Consider the following 21,592-nt stretch of genomic DNA (forward strand, 5'->3'; position numbering starts at 1 on the left):
TATATCTGCTGGTATTTTGGGTCAATTTTCTAAAACATGGGGAAGTATGGTGGAAGAGGATGCGGACGTGGGCGTGGGGGGTCACCTGGTACTGATGGTGGTGGTGGTGCATCTGCTGGTAGTGCCAAAAACACAATAGCAGCTAAGCCAGGAGGTGTTGAGCCTGCATCATGGTGTAGCTCTGGAAGGTCTGTAAGGCTCCGTTTTATGGGAGTAGGTAGACTGCTTTTAAAGCTGGAGCATCAGGAGCTGTTTTTGGCTTACATTGCTGAAACAGCCTCCAGCTCTATCGCCTCCTCTTCTTAAGTTTAAAAAAATGCAAGCACTGAGTCGAAAGTGCAGGCTTCTGGTCAGGAGCAACCACTTTCCTTGTGTCCTTCACCCACACCAAAAGTGAAGGATGTGGCAGCACACACTTCAGATTACTCCACGGAGCTCTTTTCACATACCATGCCTGGGTTAATTAAAAATGGGGCCCATCATATACTGGAGCATTCAAAATGGGGGACATCTGACACTGGAGCATCATCCATGAGGCCCATCATATAGTGGAGCATTCTAAATGGGGCAGACCAGACACTCGAGCAGCATCTATGGGGCCCATCATATACTGGAGCATTCCAAATGGGGGACATCTGACACTGGAGCATCATCCATGAGGTCAATCATATACTGGAGCATTCCAAATGGGGCAGATCAGACACTGGAGCAGCATCTATGGTGCACATGATACAATGGAGCATTAGAAATGGGGCCCATTATATATGGAGCATCATTAGGGCCCATAAGACAGTGCAGCATCATCCATGAGGCCCATCATATACTGGAGCATTCCAAATGGGGGACATCAGACACTGGAGCAGCATTTATGGGGCCCATTATACACTGGAGCATTAGAAATGGTGCACATTATATATGGAGCATCATTTGGGCCCATAAGACACTGGATCATCATCAATGGGGCCCATCATATACTAGAGCATTCTAAATGGGGCAGATCAGACACTGGAACAGCATCTATGGGGCACATTATACACTGGAGCATTAGAAATGGGGCCCATTATATATGGAGCATTATTTGGGCCCATAACACACTGGAGCATCGTCCATGGGGACCATCATATACTGTAGCATTATGTGGAGCTCATCATATACTGTATGGAACATTATATGTGACCAATTATTCTGTATGGAGAAATATATGGGGCTTATTATTCTGTATGGCACACAATGTGGTGGCCATAATACTGTATGGAGTAATATACTGTCCTTTTTTTGAGCTATTGTAGAATTTAAAATAGATCAGTCATGTCATGTAAGCAGTGAAGTATTTGTCATTGTACTATACCTATATTTCTGTGCCGTATCGGAGCATCATGAGTTGTGGTATGTGTTTAAGGGGCGCTCTTTGGCTCAGGGCACATGAAAACCTGGAGCCAGCCCTACCCCCCACAACTTTATCCAAATAACCCCCAGTTTTCAGTGAGTAACTATTATTATAAAGTAAATTAAGGTTGACAAGCTTCAGTAATAAGAATTGATGCTTTTGGCATTGAAATGGGCACTGTAGGTGTGTTTACTGTCCTCCACTCCCTGCCGACTTTGCTTCCCCATTGACTTGCATTGGGTTTCGTGTTTCAGTCGGACCCCCGACTTTTCCCTATAGTCGGCCGATTTCGTTCAGTCGGGTTTCATGAAACCCGACTCGACCCTAAAAAAGGCAAAGTCGCTCATCTCTAGTCATAACACATCTAAAAGAGCTCAAAGTTTTGTTCACTTTCACAACCATTTTTATCATGGTTCCAATGCATCTAAATTGAAAAATGTGAATTTACATACATGATCTTTATGAAACATTTTCTAGCATTTCGTTTCTACAGCTCCTATGCAGATGTCTGTGCCCCCAGAGAAACAGATGACAAACATACTTTGTGTATTTCTGATACCATACTCTTCAGTCTGTTCTTTATTCTTCCTTCCTATAACAGTGAGCATGACTGCAGGGTCAGACTACACGGGTTTGTTTGTGGTCTGTTACTATGGAGATGCATGCTGTACATCTTCATAGAAACTGTAAAAAAGTAAATTAATCAAGTAGTGAATCAATATTAAAATAGTGTGTAGTACTGAATTAAAATGAAAAGCAAAAATGCTTAAAAGAGGTTCCCGGGACTTTATAAATTCACAAAAATCCACCTAAACACTAACAAGAACTAAAAGAAGCCTCTGTTGACGTCATGTCTACAGAGCGGACACTTCTTTCCTGCTCTGCTCTGTCGACGGGGCAGGACTTCCAAGGTCATTCTGATTGACAGCCGGATCCCTGCTACCTAACAGAGGGAGCAGACTTTCAATCAGAATGATGCTGGAAGTCCCACCCCATCACATCAGCAGAGGCATCTAAATCCCCGGCAAGAGTGGTCTGTGCTGGGGAATAACGGCGCTGGGCACAACAGACAGGTAGGTTGCAATTACCTGCCTGTTAGTGTTTAGCCACATTTCTTGGTTTTTCCATAAAGTCCCGAACATACTCTTTAATTTTTCATATTATAGTGACTGGGACTAAAAATATGACTGTGAAAGAGAACATAGCCTTTAAGATCCCTCCTTGATTCAGCACCTCAGTTGCAACTGATTTTATGTCATAGTAGCGACTGCAGAGATTTTTTTATTCACAAGACCATGATGATGAATTTTCTTTATTTTTTAAACCTAAAAAGGTGTATGTGATGACAACAATGGTGTCACTGGAGCTGCCCAGGGGAGCTATCAGGAGGCATGTGAACGAGCGCAGGGAGTGCAGGAACAAGGCACACAGCGCGCAAGGACCTGAGACTAATGCAGTGAGCACAGGACCTGGCACTAGGCAGTCACTTGACAAGGGGGCGGAGTCACTGCTGAGTACAGAGAATGAAACTAAGCACGCAGAGTGCAGGGCACAGAGAGTAAACATTGTGAAGGAGAGCCGAGGGTCAAAGCCAGACCAGAGCGTAGTACCTAGGGATAATACAAAGAGTAAACGGAGACAAGCTAAGGGGTCAGATAACCAGGAGGGACAGGGCAGTACAAAAAAGGATGCAGAGGCAAAAATCAGCGGACAAACCGGGTCATACACAGCAAAGCACACAAGCACAGAGGCACAACGTTTACGGATGGGTAAACCTGGGTCAGCAACCACAAACCGAGTATACAGAAGTATCACTGACACCAAATCCAGGAGCTGCCCACATTAAGCAGCCATCCCAGAACCAAAGAGAGGCGGACTGAATAAACCCTGACCTGACCAGGATGGAGGCGGAAGCATCCTGTTTAGAGTAATGACAGTGCACATATTGATTGATTATGCTCAAACAATGAAACGCTAAGGACCATTTCCATCCCATGTGGAGGTGGGTGTGTAGCTATAGTGATTTGTTAGTATCATTCTAACAAGCTGTAAAACCAGAGATAAGTGCAATGTTTATTCTGTATGATGCTTTTATATACTTTGCATCCCTTGATTGTAGCGGAGAGCTCAAAATATTGTCAATTTTTTACCTTCCTTCCTGGGATTCCTGCAGTCCCTGGTTCTCCCTGCAAGAAAAAAAAAACGTGCAAGTGTTTTTCTTTTTTCACAAAATGAAATGGAAATAAACATTTGACAGGTTTGTGAATCAGCTGCAATTCCATAATGTCCTATTTTACAGCTAACCTGTGCAGTCATTCTTGTACATCAGGTAATAGCACATATCACAAGAGAGGTAGCTTTCCAAGAGGTAAATACTTATATATTCTTTGCTGTTGTAATAACTGTGCATTATTTTTTGAATAAAGGGCTGTAGAATTATTATAATCACTAAATGTGTCTACCTTCGATCCCGGAGGTCCAGGTAATCCCTAGGAATAAAACAAACAGGAAACACGATAATAAATACTAAATGCTTTAATAATGTCAGTAAAGATGAATTTCAGTCAAGTTTGCTCAGTTAAGCAACCAGATATTGCTGTTTCCCATAGAATTAAAGCTCCGTAGTGGCATCATGCCATCAATCCATCAACAATTTTAACTAAAAGGCTGAATCATATAATAATTAAAGTGTAAAAAGTGTAAATCCACCTTTAGGCAGTTTTTGTATTTAAGAAACACTCCTCCTCCCATCCAATTTTTTATCCTCTTAATATATTGCAATCATCATATTATATAGCGCTGTGTACTTACAGCTGCTCATTTTGCCTTTCTATCCAGCTAATTCTGCTCTTTTCCAATAGGTGTATGACATCACATGATTAAAAACTGACTAGCTGAAGCCTTCTAAGTAGCAAAAGGAGGTCAATTTTCCCTGTAAAATACATAGGTCACTGCAAAAGTCCCTGGCAGGGGAAGGGACAGCTGGGTCAGGAGCTGAAGAGGGAAATTATAAATGCAGGGGCAAGAGATTTTCTGTTTCAACAAAGAGTGGAGAAAAGAGAAGAATTATCTGGGTAGAAAGGCAAACTAAGCAGTTGTAATTGCACAGTGCTTATAAATATGATAATTGCTATACATTAAGAGGATAAAAACCTTGAGGAGGGGGCTTCTTTAAATTGATAGCTTAGGCGAGCATATAAGCCCCAACTCTATTCACAATTCTGCAGGGTTTGCAGCTAAAATTTTCTAAATTTCTTGGTGAATTTAATATCTGCGCAGAACTTTTACCAGTGATTTTATAGTTTTGGAAATGTTATCTTTATCCTCAACTTCTTAGAGTAATACCAACTGGGTGAAGACTCCATGTCAACACAGTAAATTTTGGAAAAAAAAGGAATTTGCAGAAAATTGATAATTTCAACTTCATATTCCTTCTTTAAAATACTATATAAATTCCTTCCAAACTGGGTAAAAAAATCTTACCTTGTTTTTGTTCTAATTTCTTGCATTTTATTTTCTCGTAAGAAAACAATGAAGTTGTATGCAAATTCTAATAATAAAACAATTTAAAGCGAACCTGTCAGCAAGATTTTGCTAAGTAAACTACAGACTCTATCAGGTTGGCAGTGTTCAACTGATTAAAATAATACCTAAGGTGAATAAATCAGTCTTGTGGTTCTTGTGTAATCAATGTTAGAAGTTTTCAGTTAATGAGAAGCTCGTGCCCTGGGGCAGGACTTTTGGAAGAGTCTTATCTTCCTGCTCTAGGCCAGAGAAACCAGGAAGAGACCTGCCCAAAGGCTGCCCCGAAGAACAAACATGTTCCTCACCATAGAGATAGAGAGAGAGACAGACTGTTTGTGCTTCACGGCAGGACTGTAGGTAGAGTCTTATCTTGGTGCTCTAGGCCAGAGAACCCAAGGAAAGACCTGCCCACAGGCTGCCCCGCAGCACAAACATGTTCCTCATCATAGAGACAGAGGGAGAGACAGACTGTTTGTGCTTCGGCCTGTGGGCAGGTCTTTTCTTGGTTTCTCTGGCTTACAGCAGGAAGATAATCTCTGTCTACAGCCCCGTCCTGGACCACGGGCATATCATTAACTGAAAACTTCTAACACTGATTACACAAGAACCACTAGATGGATTTCTTCACACCAGGAATCATTTTATTCAGTGTAAGAGCACCAACATGACAATGCTTGTAATTTACTTAGCAAAATCCCGGTGAAAGGTACACTTTAAGTCCAAATCTGTGTGTATGGGAAGCCTTCTATAAAGAATTAACGGTCCTAAATATGTCACGTAGCAAAACTTTGTAGAGCTATTAGGGTACATTCACGACAGTCAGAATTGTTATCGATTTTTGCACAGATCAGTGCACAGAAATTCTACAGCAGAATACAGTAGCAGCAAAAATGGATGTGGTTTAAAAAAGTCTCCACATGCTGCCAAAATTTTCTGCACAGAAATTGGGCTGTGGTGGTGATTTTTCAGTCTGCAGCATGTCAAATGCTATTGTAGTAAGGATTTCTTGTCGATTTCCCCACCTCAGTGGGGAAGTAAAAAAATTGCGATTAAATCCTTGCAGAAAAATACATACGAACCCACTACAATATTTGGGGATGAAGAAATTTGTCTAAAATAATAATACTTAAAAAAAAATCTCAAAATCTCAGTATACTCACCTTCTAAGGCTATGTGCACATGACGTTCTCTTCAGGTGGATTTCGCCAGGAATGCAACTGAAAATGCATCACAAAACGACCCATAAAATGAATATACTGCACAGCAATGTCCAAACGACTTTGCTGTGCACATATTCCCTCACTTCTTGTAACCGCTTCTGGGTTTGGAAAATCTGATGTGGTTAAAAGAAGTGACATCCTTATACTTCATAGTTTATAGGTAAAAAGGGAAGGTGGCTGAGCTACTGCAAGAATGATAGCAAAACAGACAGTGAAAATGCTTCAGTAACACAATTGCTGGCGGTTTCCTGAAACATCTTTGCCTAGAAAAACTCAAAGATGCCATGTGCGGCAGTCTTGGCTTATTGGGTCTTCCAATGATGTGTATTCACATGTGACCCTCTGGGGGGACTTGGGATATTTCAGCATGGATGCAGCAGAAGGCACATACATGTGACCCTCTTGGAGACCAGAAATGTTTCAGCATGGGTGCAGCATAAGACACATATGTGACCCTCTTGGAGACCAGAAATTTTTCAGCATGGGTGCAGCATAAGGCACATATGTGACTCTCTGGGGCATCTGGGATGTCTCAGTATGGGTGCAGTAGAAGGCACATACATGTGACCTTCTTGGAGACCAGAAATGTTTCAGCATGGGTGCAGCATAAGGCACATATGTGACCCTGTGGGGGACCTGGGATGTCTCAGCATGGATGCATCAGAAGGCACATACATGTGACCTTCTTGGAGACCAGAAATGTTTCAGCATGGGTGCAGCAGAAGGCACATATGTGACCCTCTGGGAGACCAGAGATATCTCAGTATGGGTGCAGCAGAAGGCACAAACAGGTGCTTCTGACAAAATTAGAATTTCATCAAAAAGTTAATTAATTTCAGTTCTTCAATACAAAATGTGAATCTCAAATATTATATAGAGTCATTACAAACAGAGTGATCTATTTCAAGTTCTAAATTGTATCTGCATCATATTATGTAAATATAAAAAGATACTTTATCAGATACTATGGCAGTAGCGCTAATTGTCAAAGTACAAAAATGAATTACAAGCATAATTTAAGATCAGTAGCTTTTCAACATCAATCCAGCTCAGAAGTGTCACTGCTCTATGAAATTTCAGTTTTGTAGCTTGAGGCTGCATGGACATGATGCAAAGTGATCAAGGTGCGTCTTCAGTTGACAGCTGAACTAAACCAACTTTTGCAGGAGCCGACACTAATGCCCTTCGGTAGAGTGCAGTCCTTCCCATACACTTTCCATGAGCAAGCTATGCTTCTTGCTTGTCACAACTTGGATCACAATAAGTAAATACAGTATCCTTGGAATAGTCAGACTTACTTTTCCATCTTTTCCAGGTTTACCCGACTCCCCTGCTTTTCCCTGAGAGAAAAATAGAGATATGAATAGTGAAACTCAATTGATCACTAATTTTAAATCCGTGTATCTGCTCTTGTCCAGCCGGGAATAGCCGGGGATGGGACTTCAAAGTCTCCTGGGTCTTTTTTTAGTTTTATTTTCTGCTGAGACCAGGATCATTACAAGTCAAGTGTTACTTCCTCTCGCTGGTATTTAAGTCTAGAGTGGAGGAAATAACATTGGTGTCAGTCACTGACACGTGTTTGGATAGTGATAGTCTTGATAGAGACAGAAGCAACGAAAACGCAGAAGAGAAGAAGGAATATTACCCATATTAATATATATATATATATATTCAATATTCAGGTGGGTTCAATGGATAAAAAAAGCACTGACACAGTATGACATATTGGTCATTCAGAAAATAATGAATAATATTTTCCATTATTCCTATGTTCGCGTCACATTCTGTTCTGCTGTACATTGAATACATTCATCATAGAAATTTTTGGCATCTTGCTAAAATACGTTACTCTCCGACCGCTGGACACCCCATTTGGAAGAACAAAGTGGCAGCAATGCCAAGAAACTACTGTGCCATATCATTACCTGTTGGGTCTCTTTGACCTTTTACAGGCAACTGCATTAATGGCCATTGATAAAAAAAAGTGCTTTCCATGTCTTATATTCCTAATACTGAAAATATCTGATAGTCCGTCATCTCAAACTGACATTACAAGCCAAGCCTTATCGGGGATGTAATCCCTATAAAATTGCACTTTTAGTGTACTAAACTGTGCCTCCATTCTGCAGAGACTGAAGTTTAATTAAGCATGCCAATTAGGGTATACCCTTAATGTAGCCAAGAGGCTCAGGGCACTGTTCCACCCACTGGTTTTGCATTCCCTCACTGGTCATCATTAGCACTGGCTTGCCAGGAGCCTACACCGTCTGCAAAGAATGTTCAAGCAAGCCAACACTCAATCACCAGTGAGGTAGACGAAGACAGGAAAACCAGTGCGTAGAACAGTGCAATGAACACATTATTTACTCTAAGGGTGCACTGAGCACCCTAATTAGCATATTTTATGAGAATGCCTTGGTGTGGCGGGGTGGCTCAAATAATTGATCAATTTTTTGCTAAATGTCTCATTTTGAAATACAGTTAGAAATCAATATGTGCATATGCTCTTTGTGTATTGCGTGCTGACCACAAGCAGCGCTGACTTCTCCCCTTTTTTATTTAATATTGGTTTGTGGCAGACCACCACTATTGCTGTGCGTGCTGGGTTATGTTTGCCATTCTTTCTGTGTTCATTGTGATTGACCTAGGCTGCTGTGCACACATACAGCAGCCCTGCCCTGCCCCAGGCTCTGTTTGATTGTGAACCTGTGTCTGGCCTCTATCACCCTTCATCTGTGGTGCTGATCAGGCAGTGTGGAGGTTAAACCTGAAATGTCTATGTCTGGAACTGGCCAACCTCTATCTGCACTCACCTTTTCTGGCTCCATGGGAGTGATTCAGAAACGCTTCAGGTACAGTTTGCATTTAATATGGTCTTGCTTTTAATACATTTAGGAGACCGTAATGGCACAGCGAATATAAAAAACGTAGAGTAGGACTGCCCCATATGAGATTGCCTTGGTGTGGCGGGGTGGCTCAAATGATTGATCAATTGTTTGCTAAATGTCTCATTTTGAAATACAGTTAGAAATCAATATGTGCATATGCACTTTATGTATTGCGTTCTGACCACAAGCAGCGCTGGCTTCTCCCCTTTTTATATACTTAGTTTATACTTTCTTTTTGGGTGAACAGGTTCCCGCTCAAGGCTGCTCTTAACCAGACATGTACAATAAACTTTCCTGATGTATAGAGGAATTTATGAAACTTACAGGAGTCCCTGCCATCCCAGGCATTCCTGGATCTCCTTGAGGTCCTGGTGGCCCAGGAGGTCCAGGTGGCCCAGGTTGCCCTTGGATCCCTGCTTGTCCTTGTTCACCCTAGTTGAAGAAAACAATGAAAAAAAGAAACACAATAAATTAAGTCAAACAAATATTTACTTCAATATATAATCCTTGGATAATAGGCAGCAAGAGGCTCCAGTCATACATAGAAATATAGGCATCACATGACAAGCAAGCTTTATTTTCAGGGTTAGTATGCATCAATCATCAAGGGGTTTCCTATAACTTTTATTATGCAGCATTGGATACCATAGCTAGAATAAAACTAATGACTACACAGTATATATAAAGTGATATTAGCTGTGAACATCAACATAAACTACAATGTATGGCCATTTTACATATTGGTGGACACAAATCAATGCTGAATCTTTCCTTAGATCTATTATAATTGCGTAATCCTTACTCGTACTCGTTTGTGAGTTGCGGACCTTTTATAATGGCACCAGGCTTTTGGCATCTGTGCTGTTCGACTGATGATTTCTTAGAAGGACAACATATCGTCTAAAAATATTCTGCTCTGAAACTCAATGTGCCCGAGTAGTGTGCTACGTTTAGACCGGGGATTATGAGTGCGGCTGCTAGAAGAATGCTTCAATGGCACATTCCTCATTAAACTATCATTGTTTTCCATGGAAACCAGCCCATATAATGGGAGAAAGACCAATCGGATCTTTGCTAAGTCGCTTTACAGTTACATGTAATTATAAAACATATCCCATATCTCACATCCCTGACTTCAGGACAGTTTCATTAAGTGTTTTCCGAGCTACTAACATGGTACACCCACATTACCTCACTCCTGGGTAGTGCCATCAAGTCTAGAGAGAAATTCCCATCATACAACTATGGCAGCTAAATATCGGAGAAAAATAGAGCCATAAAGTGTTCAAATATTCAATAAAAAATATATTTTATTAACAATCAAATAGACAAACATATAACAAACAATTGATACCATATGTGCCCGAGGATTAGATCTTAATAAAGTGCGGCATATAGGAAAAGAAAGTACCCAAGCTTTTCTCTATCCCTTTGAGAAAGCGGCACTTTGCTGCCACGAAACGCGCGTCGGGGCACACCGCACCACTGGATCTTCCCTCTTTACCTCCCCCTGGTAAGCTTGGGTACTTTATTTTCTTATATGCTGCACTTTATTATGATCTAAGCCTCGGGCACCATGCAATATAATATATATTACGTATTACGATGGCTATGGATGTATATTTTTCTGGCTATATGACACATCGATGTACCATTATGCTGCCATGACCCCTCACTTTCATTTCTATATGGGGCATTGTGGGAGGTACTAGAGTGGTTTGGGGGTTTGTTTCAGTATTTATCACTGATATCAATAGTTGGTTATATGTCTGTCTATTTGATTGTAAATCAAATATAGTTTTTATTGAATATTTGAACACTTTATGGCTCTATTTTTCTCCGATATTTATCTGTTCTGTAGAGCTGGTGCATGTATCTTGGATGTGATGGCATGATTGCATGCCACATCCCTGTTTTCTAAATATGTATCTGAGAATCTCTGTTCAACTATGGCAGCTAAGCCTAGTATGGTCCCATGGGCAATACTTGGCTAACATGGGGTTGAGATATGTCACTACCGGGAGAAATGGCGGAGGGTGAAGTATCTATAAGCAACAGTGGAAACAGTCTTTTTCAATAATGTTGTGATAAAGGGCTTCATATACTTTAATTGGGTACAGATTTAAAGGAAACATGTCAGCAGGGTTTCACCCCAAAATATTTAAATGTAAAAGAGGCAATAGTGCTTTTAGCACATGAAATCTCTTCCCAGACCTTTGTCTCTCCAGCTCTATTTCCCAACCAGCCTCTCTGCTGTGTGACCTCAGGAAATGGAGCAGTCAGTAAAGGTGGAGAATAGAGCAGGCGACGCTGGGTGGGGAACAGAGCTGGTCAGACAGAGGTTGGTGAAAAGCTTCTAGGTGTCCAAAGCAGTTCAGCTTCATTTGCATGTCAATTAAAATGCAAATGAAACAGAAGAACAGATTGGTCATAAAGGGAATGCTGGTTTTGTAATAACTACATACACATATAAATAGTTTTAGGGCTCATACTCACTTGCGATAGACTCGCACAATTCTCGGGCGAGTCTCTCACATGAAAACCTGGCACAGCCGCTGGCACTGGGACTGGAGCGGGCAGCTACATGTATTTCTATGCAGCCGCACGCTCCAGTCCGAGTGCCGGCGGCAGTGCCAGGTTTTCATGCTAGAGACTCGCACGAGAATTGTGCGAGTCTCTCGCAAGTGAGTATGAGCCCTTAGGGGTGAAATCCTGTTGATGGATTCCCTTTATTTGGTTTAAGACAAGTTACAATTAGAATTTTTGTTTGCACATCTACTGTGGAGATCAGGGACAGCATTACCTAGGGGATGCAGTGATGTTATTAGCTATCCATTATTAGCATACTGCTTGAGATACTTTAAGATCAGATTGATATACACCAATAAATTTCCCAGGCCACCTGGTAATCTGCAGCACTGACTGATTAGAGGCATCTCGGTCCTAACACATGGTCTGCTCATCAACAAAGGAGTTATGCCTCCGCTTATGACTATGCTAATCTGGAGATCCTGACAGTCATGCAATGACCTCACTCCTGGAGCGTCTCTCTGCAGATTAATACTAAAGCGGTAAAGCATAAAGAGGGGCAGATTTAGGAAAACTGTCTAAAACAAAATCAGTCTTTAGCACCTTTAGCAGCCAATCATAGTGCAGCGCTCAATTTACTGCAGCAGTTGAAAACATGAAAGCTGTAACATTGTGTGTATATGTGTTTTAACTACTAAGCATCTTCCATCTCTCTAATGGGTACTTTTTTATTGAAGACTAGAGTTGAGCGACTTAGGTTGGATCGGGTTTCGTGAAACCCAAATGAAACAAAATATGAGTCGGATGAAACTGGTCCGACTAGGGCAAAAAATGTCGGAGTTTCGTCCGAAACCCAACCCCAATGCAAGTCAATGGGAAATAAAAGTCGGCATTGAGCGGATGACATTCATCCACTCACTGCCGACTTTTATTCCCCATTGACTTGCATTGGGGTCCGGTTTCGGATGAAACTCTGACTTTTTTTGCCCTAGTCGGACCAGTTTCATCCGAATCAAATTTTGTTTCATTCGGGTTTCACGAAACCCGATCCGACCAAAGTCGCTCAACTCTATTGAAGACCTATCATATAGCAGTTTCACCAATCAGATTGCAGTTGCCAAGATTCACCAGTGACAGGATGCCATTGTGTAGTGGCCATGAATGGTACTGCAAGCTCACATCTATTAGAGAGCGCTTGCAGTACCATTCACTTCCACTAAACAATGTATGGCGCTGCGGCACCTTCAATCCGCTGGGACTCAGACCCCATCTATCTGATATTAATGATGTATCCTAAGGATAGATCATCAACACCAAAAGGGTTTTCCCGCTTTAGGGATATTTTATTGTGACTTAAAGGGAATCTGCTACATCCAGAAATGCTCTCTACCTGTATATATAGGGTAATTTGCTGGTAATTAGCACTTAAATCCTGTTTAGAAAGCTAAAAGGGGCAGCAGCTACAGGAAGAAAATGAAGCGATATCCTCCCTGAAGCTTCCGGTCATCGGGGCGGTGCAGAGAGTGGTTACAGTCACCGCTCACTAAACTGTGAGTGCGGCTGTAATAACTCCCTGACACATCGATAGACAATACCAACTCTAAGAAGTGGTCATATGGTGGCCATGTGAAGAAGTCCTAAATAATCCCTTTCATTAGCAGTTAAACATTTGCATTTCATTGTCATGCAAACCATTTGGTATCGTTGTTCTTGTTAGAAAAAAATTAAGCAAAAGCAAAAAAAAATAAAACCAAACAAACAAGCCAAGCAAACGTTTATCTATAAGAAACCCTTTGGGAAGCAAGTCAGTGAATGCCAAGCAAATAAAGGAGTGTACCTGGAAGATGCGCTTCCTTACGACCGCTGGCTGAACCGCCCGCACTGTATTAATCATAGCAGGCAACAGCTGATGGGGGACATCAGACCAGAAATTCCCAGTGCAAGGGTAGGAGGCAACAGTGCAAGATGGGCCAGCAAAGTGTGACAAGTCAGAAGATCGGACAGGACACGAGAAGAAAGAACAGAGAAAGGGTAATAGAATGTTTTACTGTGAAAAGGCACAAGAAGGAGGAGGAGACCATTCAGGTACTGCTCTTTAAACCCCACGTCATGTGTTTCATTCATTTCTCATCAAAATGCCACATGGAAAGCAATCATAATAATCATCAAGTTAATCGTGACATCTTGGAGTGGAACACAGAAGCTTGAGTGGCACCACTGCTGAATTCCTGGAGAATGGTTTTTAGAAATAACTTTACCATGACTTGCTCATTATTGCCAATTGGTGATCTTGTATGACTAGAAATAAATGATTCATGGTCATCCTAGTATCATTAGGTTTATTAGGCTTTCGTCTCAATGAGTGAAATTTGGTCTATTAATATCTTTTCGGATATTCTCATAGAAATGAATTGGATGTAATACTGCTCATGGTCCATAGGGGGAAACATTGCTATGCATGTGCATAGAATATGGCTGAGTAGTTATACATCCAATACCCCAAAATACTGTTATACCCTGTGATTTTACAAAGAATCCTCCCCAACTTACATTTAACTTGGACTGCTTAAGTATTATCCTTTGCTGTAAAATTTTCACTAACCCTTGCCATGCTCCAGAGGGATACATTATGTGGTGCATCTTGAAATGTAAAATACTGTACAAACATATCACACTCATATGCACACATACATAGGCACACACTCGCACAGACAAACATATCAACACGCACACAAGCACATAGGCAAATATATCACACACACACAGAATCACAGATGCACACATATTACATAGGAACAGACACGCAAAAGAAGATCAACAAACACAAACAGGGGCACACACATGCACACATACACACACAAACATATCACACACGCGCACACAGAGCTACACACAGACACATTCACATAGATAAACATGTCACACACACAAACACGTCACACAAGCACATAGACACACAGACACATGTACCACATACAGACACACACATGAACACAGACACACATATCACACACACACACACATGTAAATCTAGAAGTGGGAAACACAGGGCACGATAGGTTGATACCCTGTGGAGGGAGAGTAGGAGAGTGCTGCTTATGCGCACCTGGTGGGGCTGTGACAGACCCAGCTCCTATGTAGGCAGAAGAAAAACATCTGCTGCTGCTGTCCCATGGCTGCTGGATAAATCCTTCAGGAGGTATTGGATCCAGTTGGATGAACATGTAGGTGGGCTGCGCTGCTGGAGTGAATCAATTCTTCAGAAATGATGATGACTAGAGTTGAGCGACTTTGGTCGGATCGGGTTTCATGAAACCCGAATGAAACAAAATTTGAGTCGGATGAAACTGGTCCGACTAGGGCAAAAAAAAGTGAGAGTTTCTTCCGAAACCCGACCCCAATGCAAGTCAATGGGGAATAAAAGTCGGCATTGAGTGGATGAATGTCATCCGCTCAATGCCGATTTTTATTCCCCATTGACTTGCATTGGGGTCGGGTTTCGGACGAAACTCCGATTTTTTTTGCCCTAGTCGGACCAGTTTCATCCGACTCAAATTTTGTTTCATTCGGGTTTCATGAAACCCGATCCGACCAAAGTCGCTCAACTCTAATGATGAGGAAAAGCCTTTTCCTCACCATCTTTTCTGAAGAATTGATTCACTCCAGCAGTGCAACAGTCCACCTACATGTTCATCCAACTGGATCCACACACACATAGCTCCATACACAGACATACACACAGACACACACATAAACATATCACAAAGGCACACAGACATACACACATGCACACAGACATACACATAGACAGACATACACATAGGTACACAGATATACACAGACACACATGCAATCAAGCAAATATACACACAGGCACACACACACAAGCTCATATACACAAACATACATGTGCCACTGACTTCAATAGGCAGACACAATGCTGGAAGATTACCTATTGGCATTTATAGGTCATTTAGTCTGTATTATGCATTGTGAGTCTGGGTACTCAGTTTTGCCTTAATGACTTACAAATTCCATAGAATTGACATTGGTGATAACTCTTCTGTGTCGCACCTCATTTTAAAGAGATGTACCTTATGTTTCCTTAGTAGAATGAAAAAGAAAATGACATTTTCTTCCATGCAATGTCAATGGAAGACTATTTTCAGGTCTGTCATACAATGTCTGGCAGCTCCATATTGCATTTTCTTTATACATGAATCGTAGTAAAGTGCCAGTGTCAGTCCCTACAATGGACGACTTTCAGTAAGTAGAAATAAGAACAGATGGAAGCCTGCAATAACTGTTGGATTTACAGTGTTTCTTAAGTATTAAACAAGGCTATGCTTTTTTATTAGTTGTGACCTAATAGATTACTTAGAAAATGCAATACCACAGCTCGGGTCTAGACATTGTCTACAGATGTTCTGCAGTTACAGTTACCCACAAACCTTCAAAGTAAGTATCTGATTGGAGCGTAGCGCTGCAAAAGTAGTACTTAAATGTTCCTATTGGATGGCAGAAACACAGTGTCATATATTGTCAGTAGATTTAATGTCTACATTTTTGTGCCGGGCACGAGAAGAATGCTAATTGTGAAATACACTATATAGTCAATGACTAAAGCTATACTGTACATTGGTGTATAACATGGGTCATTAAGTATATTGAAGAGTCAACCTGCATATATCTTTACCCAGCATGTTAGTAAGAAATAGTATATATTAAATAGAAGCATATGTAGGTGTTATTGGATGGACCACAATGTGGATTAGTACCATAAATGATGCAGGATGTTGAAGGCCCTGTGATCAGTATATCATATACACTAGAAATACATTTCCAATGTGGCAAATATCCAATGAAACATCTATATTCGTTAAATAGCTGCAAATAAGAAGATCAGCTCCAAGAGTTTCTGGAGGCGATAAGTGATATGACAGATGTTCAAGCAGGTACATATTCTGTTCTCACTGACCTACTTAACTTATCGGAGGCTCATCAGCCGAGACTAAACCTGACTCTTCTCCCGCACTTCTCAGGTCACACTCATAAACCCCTGAGCTTTAGTACTGAGTGTCACTGCTATAGTCCAGCTATTTCACGTGTATGGCCAGCTTAAGGACATGGTTTGAGAACATGATTTACAACCACAAGAAATGCTGTTTATCCTGATTGATATGGCAAATGACATGTAACACCAGGATAGCAATGAGAGATCACAGGAAAAAAGATCTCGTTTAGTAAGGCAAAAGAAATCATCATGTCAGGTGAAGAAGTATGGCTGTGAATCCGGGCCAGGACGAAGGCAAGGAGGAGTAAGGAGGTCTACCTTATGGATTAGAAGTTAAAAACACAATGTTCTTCTATCTTTCAAAATCAGTACAAAACTTGGACATGGCGGCCTGACCCCAGATAATATTGTATGAACCAATATCTGATGGAGGACTTTATTCAGTGCAACATGAATGGTGAAAGTGATCAACCCAACAGGTCTCGGACTGAGCTTCAGAAAGTCATGGAAGGAAAATGTCCATATAAAACCCTGCACGGGACAATTGCAACAGGTAGCTAATTATGCAACTAAAGGCCTGTCACTATATTGGGAAGACGGCATAACCAGAAAAAAGGTATGACAAAAATTTACACTAGAGTTCACCGGGGGCCATGGTCCCCATGGTAGATCATCTAAATTGAAAAAATAAATCCTAAATTGAAAAAGTTTGGAAACTTCTGGTATAGACTGGCTGAAAAAAAATCTGTGCGTAAATTGGGTCTACATTTCTTAAATTTAAGATTAGGAGCTCCTGACTTGAGACAGTGGATCTTAGTATTTACGAATATTTCACGATGTCCCACATTCTTACAGTAATGTCTGACTTTACAAGGTTCAGTGATGTTGAGTTGGGGGATTTTATTTAATCTGATGTAATATATTTCCAGGGCAGTCTTGGTCTCTGTCTTGTGTCCAGATCTTCTCAGTCTGTGCACAGATGGCTGTAGACAGATCTGCTCATTCTCTCGCTCTCTAATCCTATTTTATGTTTATTCCTCTTTTTCACCTTGAGGGCTCAGCTGCAGGCAGCAGCCCAGCTCTGGAATAGAAGCCAGGACAGCGCTTAAGCGTGGATTTTTAGGTCTTTCTTTTTCAGCATAACAATCCAGTGATGCTGCTTTGGCTAAATAAACACAGCTGACCCTTCTATCATTGTAATGAAGCTGCGACATAAGCACTGTCAGTTTATCACTGTAAAAGCCCGTATGTCACCAGCAAAACAGGACGGGATCACTTAATTGCCCTTACACACCTGGACAGACAGGCACTGATTTGGCAATTACTGTAGTAATTTATTACCCCTTAATCCCTACAACTAGTATTGCTGAAATATATGTGCTATATACATATATTAAAGGGAATCTGTCAGTAAACTCGACCCCTGTCCAAACCACATATATGGGCATGCAGGTATCTGAAATGTAAATACATTGACACCTTTATATTTTCTATCTGCTGCTGCATTCGCAAGTTATTAGTATTTTAGTTTATATCCAAATTAGGAATTAAGTGCACTACACCTGACACAGCACTTCCTGAATCTCCCCACATTATTTCCCCATCCACCACCAGCCTCTTTAGTTTAATTGATAACTCACTATCTGTATGATGTCAGGAGGCAGGCAAGGAAATCAGACAGCTAAAGAGGCTGGTGCTGGGCCGAAAAACATCATCAGGAGGGAGAGCCTTGGTAAGTGCTCTCTCAACACAATCTTAACACCTTATTTGCACATTATTAAAAAAAAGGCTAATCACTCAGGAGTACAGCAACAAATAGAAGATATAAAGGTGTCAATTGATTTACATTTTCAAGACTTGCAGCAGTTTGGTGATTAGATTTTACAGACAGAATTTAAAAAAATAAATCAATCACTACAACCACAACAAATTACTTATAAGAGTGAACGTCTCAGAGGAAAAACACCCAAATTTTAAAGGGCACTTTCCAAGCACACTGATACTCAATGTTGAGTCACTAAAATGCTTCCATTCATATCCATTATGCACAGTGGGGAAAAAAGTATTTAAGTCAGCCACCAATTGTGCAAGTTCTCCCACTTAAAATGATGAGAGAGACCTGTAATTGACATCATGGATAGACCACAACTATGAGAGTCAAAATGAGAAAACAAATCCAGAAAATCACCTTGTCTGATTTGGCAATATTTATTTTGCAAATTATGGTGGAAAATAAGTATTTGGTCATTAACTAAAGTTCATCTCAATATTTTTTTATATATCCTTTGTTGGCAATGACAGAGGTCAAATGTTTTCTGTAGGTCTTCACAAGGTTGGCACACACTGCTGGTGGTATGTTGGCCCATTGCTCCATGTAGATCTCCTCTAGAGCAGTGATGTTTTGGGCCTGTCGCTGGGCAACACGGATTTGCAATCCCTGCAAAAGTTTTCTATGGAGTTGAGATCTGGAGACTGGCTACTCCACTCCAGGACCTTCATACGCTTCTTATGAAGCCACTCCTTCGTTGCCCTGGTGGTGTGCTTGGGATCATTATCATGCTGAAACACCCATCCACGTTTCATCTTCAATGCCCTTACTGATGGAAGGAGGTTTGCACTCAAAATCTCATGATGCATGGCCCATTCATTCTTTCATGTACATGGATCAGTCGTCCTGGTCCCTTTGCAGAGAAACAGCCCCAAAGCATGATGTTGCCACCCCCATGCTTCACAGTAGGTATGGTGTTCTTTGGATGCAACTCGGCATTCTGTCTCCTCCAAACATGACAAGTTTTGTTTCTACCAAACAGTTCTTCTTTGTTTTCATCAGACCATATGACATTCTCCCAATACTCTTTTGGATAATCCAAATGCTCTCTAGCAAACGGGCTGGACATGTACTGACTTAAGCAGGGGGACACGTCTGGCACTGCAGGATCTTGTTTCTGGTGTCCTTCGACAGCTCTTTGATCTTCACCATAGTGGAGTTTGGAGTGTGACTGTTTGAGGTTGTGGACAGGTGTCTTTTGTACAGATAACAAGTTCAAACAGGTGCCATTACTACAGGTAATGAGTGGAGGACAGAGGAGCCTCTTAAAGAAGAAGTTACAGGTCTGTGAGAGCCTGAGAACTTGCATCTTTTTAAGTGGGAGAACTTGCACAATTGTTGGCTGACTAAATACTTTTTTCCCCACTGTAAATTGCACAGCCGATCCCAAAAAAGTGGTAACCCGGGTAAACAACCTAATATCTTGGCAATTCAGAGGTTACTGAACTTGGTTCATGGTAGCGAAGCAAACATAATGTATAATTATAATTTATGTCTTGTTAATATATTATATTTTAATACAGAAATCTGTATATTTAATATAGAAATACATTTTTAATGTATTTAATATAGTTAAAAAATGTATTCGATGAGTTCAGAGCTCCAAATCCCATGCTTCTCTTCACTCGGTCAGTTACGATTTTGTTTGCCTGTTACAACCACTAGGAGGAGCACACTTCATAGAGAATTATACAGCTCCCATTAAACAAAAAAAAAAAGCAATCACTAAGTAATGAGCTTTCGCTAAAGGCGGCCAAAAGAACTTCAATAACAATCTGACTCAGGCAGGTTTTTCCAGGTTGTAATAACCTCCAATTTCACCCAATGAGATCCTAGATATATTTGCCCCAGAATGTTACAGGTTACAGAGAGGTGGGGCATTAAAGGGTTTATGCAAGACAATTCTTTTTACTGTGGGCCTAAAAACTTCCACTCAGGTAGTTACTGAGTACAGTGGCATGTAAAAGTTTGGGCACCCCTCGTCAAAATTACTGTTATTGTGAACGGTAAAGCAAGTTGAAGATGAAAAACCTAACGATAAAGATGACACATTTGCATTTTAGGCAAAAAAATATATTTTCAACTTTTACGTTTTAAAAATTACGGAAAGAAAAATTGTCTGATGCAAAAGTTTAGGCACTCTGCATAGTTAGTACCTAGTAGCACCCTCTTCTGAAAATATTACAGGTTGTAAATGCTTTTTGTAGCCAGCCAAGAGTCTTTGAATTCTTGTGTGAGGCATTTACATACTGTATATTCTTACTTGGAAAATTCTTCCAGTTCTGTGAGCTTCCTGGGTCGTCTTGCATTCCCTGCTATTTTGAGGTTCAGCCACAGATTTTCAATGATGTTCAGATCAGGGGACTGTGAGGGTCATTATAAAACCTTAAAATTGCCCTTTTGAGGTAGTCTATTGTGGATTTTGACATGTGTTTAGGATCATTATCCATTTGTAGAAGCCATCTTCTTTTTAACTTCAGCTTTTTCACAGATGGTGTTATGTTTGCATCAATAATTTGTTGAAATTTCATTGTATCCATTCTTCCATCTGACTGTGAAATGTTCCTCATGCCATTGGCTACAACACAACCCCAAAGCATGATTGATCGAATCACCCATTCTTAATGATTGGCTAGATGTTCTTTCCTGAAACTCTCTGCCTTTTTTTCGCCACACATACCTTTGATCACTGTAGTCAAAAAGTTCTATTTTAACTTCCTCAGTCCACAGGACTTGATTCCAAAATGCATCAGAATTGTTTAGATGTTCTTTTGAATACAGTACTTCTGAATTTTATCGTGAGGACACCGTAGAGGTTTTTTTTATGATTCTTCCATGAAGGCCATATTTGTGCAGGTGTCTCTGAACAGTAGAACAATGTACCACAACTCCAGAATATGCTAAATCTTTGTGAACGTCTTCTACAGTCAAGCGGGGTTTCTGATTTGCTCTCAAGCAATCCTACGAGCAGCTGTCATCAGAATGTTGCTTGGTCTTCTATACCTTATCTTGACCTCCACAGTTCCTGTTAACTGCCATTTCTTAAGTACATTTCGAACTGAGGAAAGGGCAACTTGAAAACACTTTGCTATCTTCTTATAGCCTTCTCCTGCTTTGTAGGTTTCCACCATTTTCATTTTGTGAGTGCTAGACAGCTGCTTAGAACAGTGTTTCTCAACTCCAGTCCTCAAGACCCACCAA

At 40.9% G+C, this 21,592-nt stretch overlaps 1 protein-coding gene across 1 annotated transcript in view; it reads right to left on the reverse strand.

The window, feature by feature from the left end:
• The window catches only part of COL13A1 (collagen type XIII alpha 1 chain), a 397,057-nt gene that overhangs the window by 138,617 nt on the left and 236,848 nt on the right, over window positions 1–21,592 (reverse strand). The window contains exons 13-17 of the mRNA XM_073560029.1: window positions 16,001–16,057; window positions 9,345–9,452; window positions 7,431–7,472; window positions 3,850–3,876; window positions 3,538–3,573 (exon numbers count right to left, since the gene is read on the reverse strand). Of these exons, the coding sequence (XP_073416130.1) occupies window positions 3,538–3,573; window positions 3,850–3,876; window positions 7,431–7,472; window positions 9,345–9,452; window positions 16,001–16,057 (270 nt within the window). The remainder of the gene's footprint in view (window positions 1–3,537; window positions 3,574–3,849; window positions 3,877–7,430; window positions 7,473–9,344; window positions 9,453–16,000; window positions 16,058–21,592) is intronic.

This window comes from Dendrobates tinctorius, unplaced genomic scaffold (genome assembly GCF_039654945.1).
Source record: "Dendrobates tinctorius isolate UK_male_01 unplaced genomic scaffold, ASM3965494v1 ptg000292l, whole genome shotgun sequence".
In the NCBI taxonomy this organism is placed as follows: Eukaryota; Metazoa; Chordata; class Amphibia; order Anura; family Dendrobatidae; genus Dendrobates; species Dendrobates tinctorius.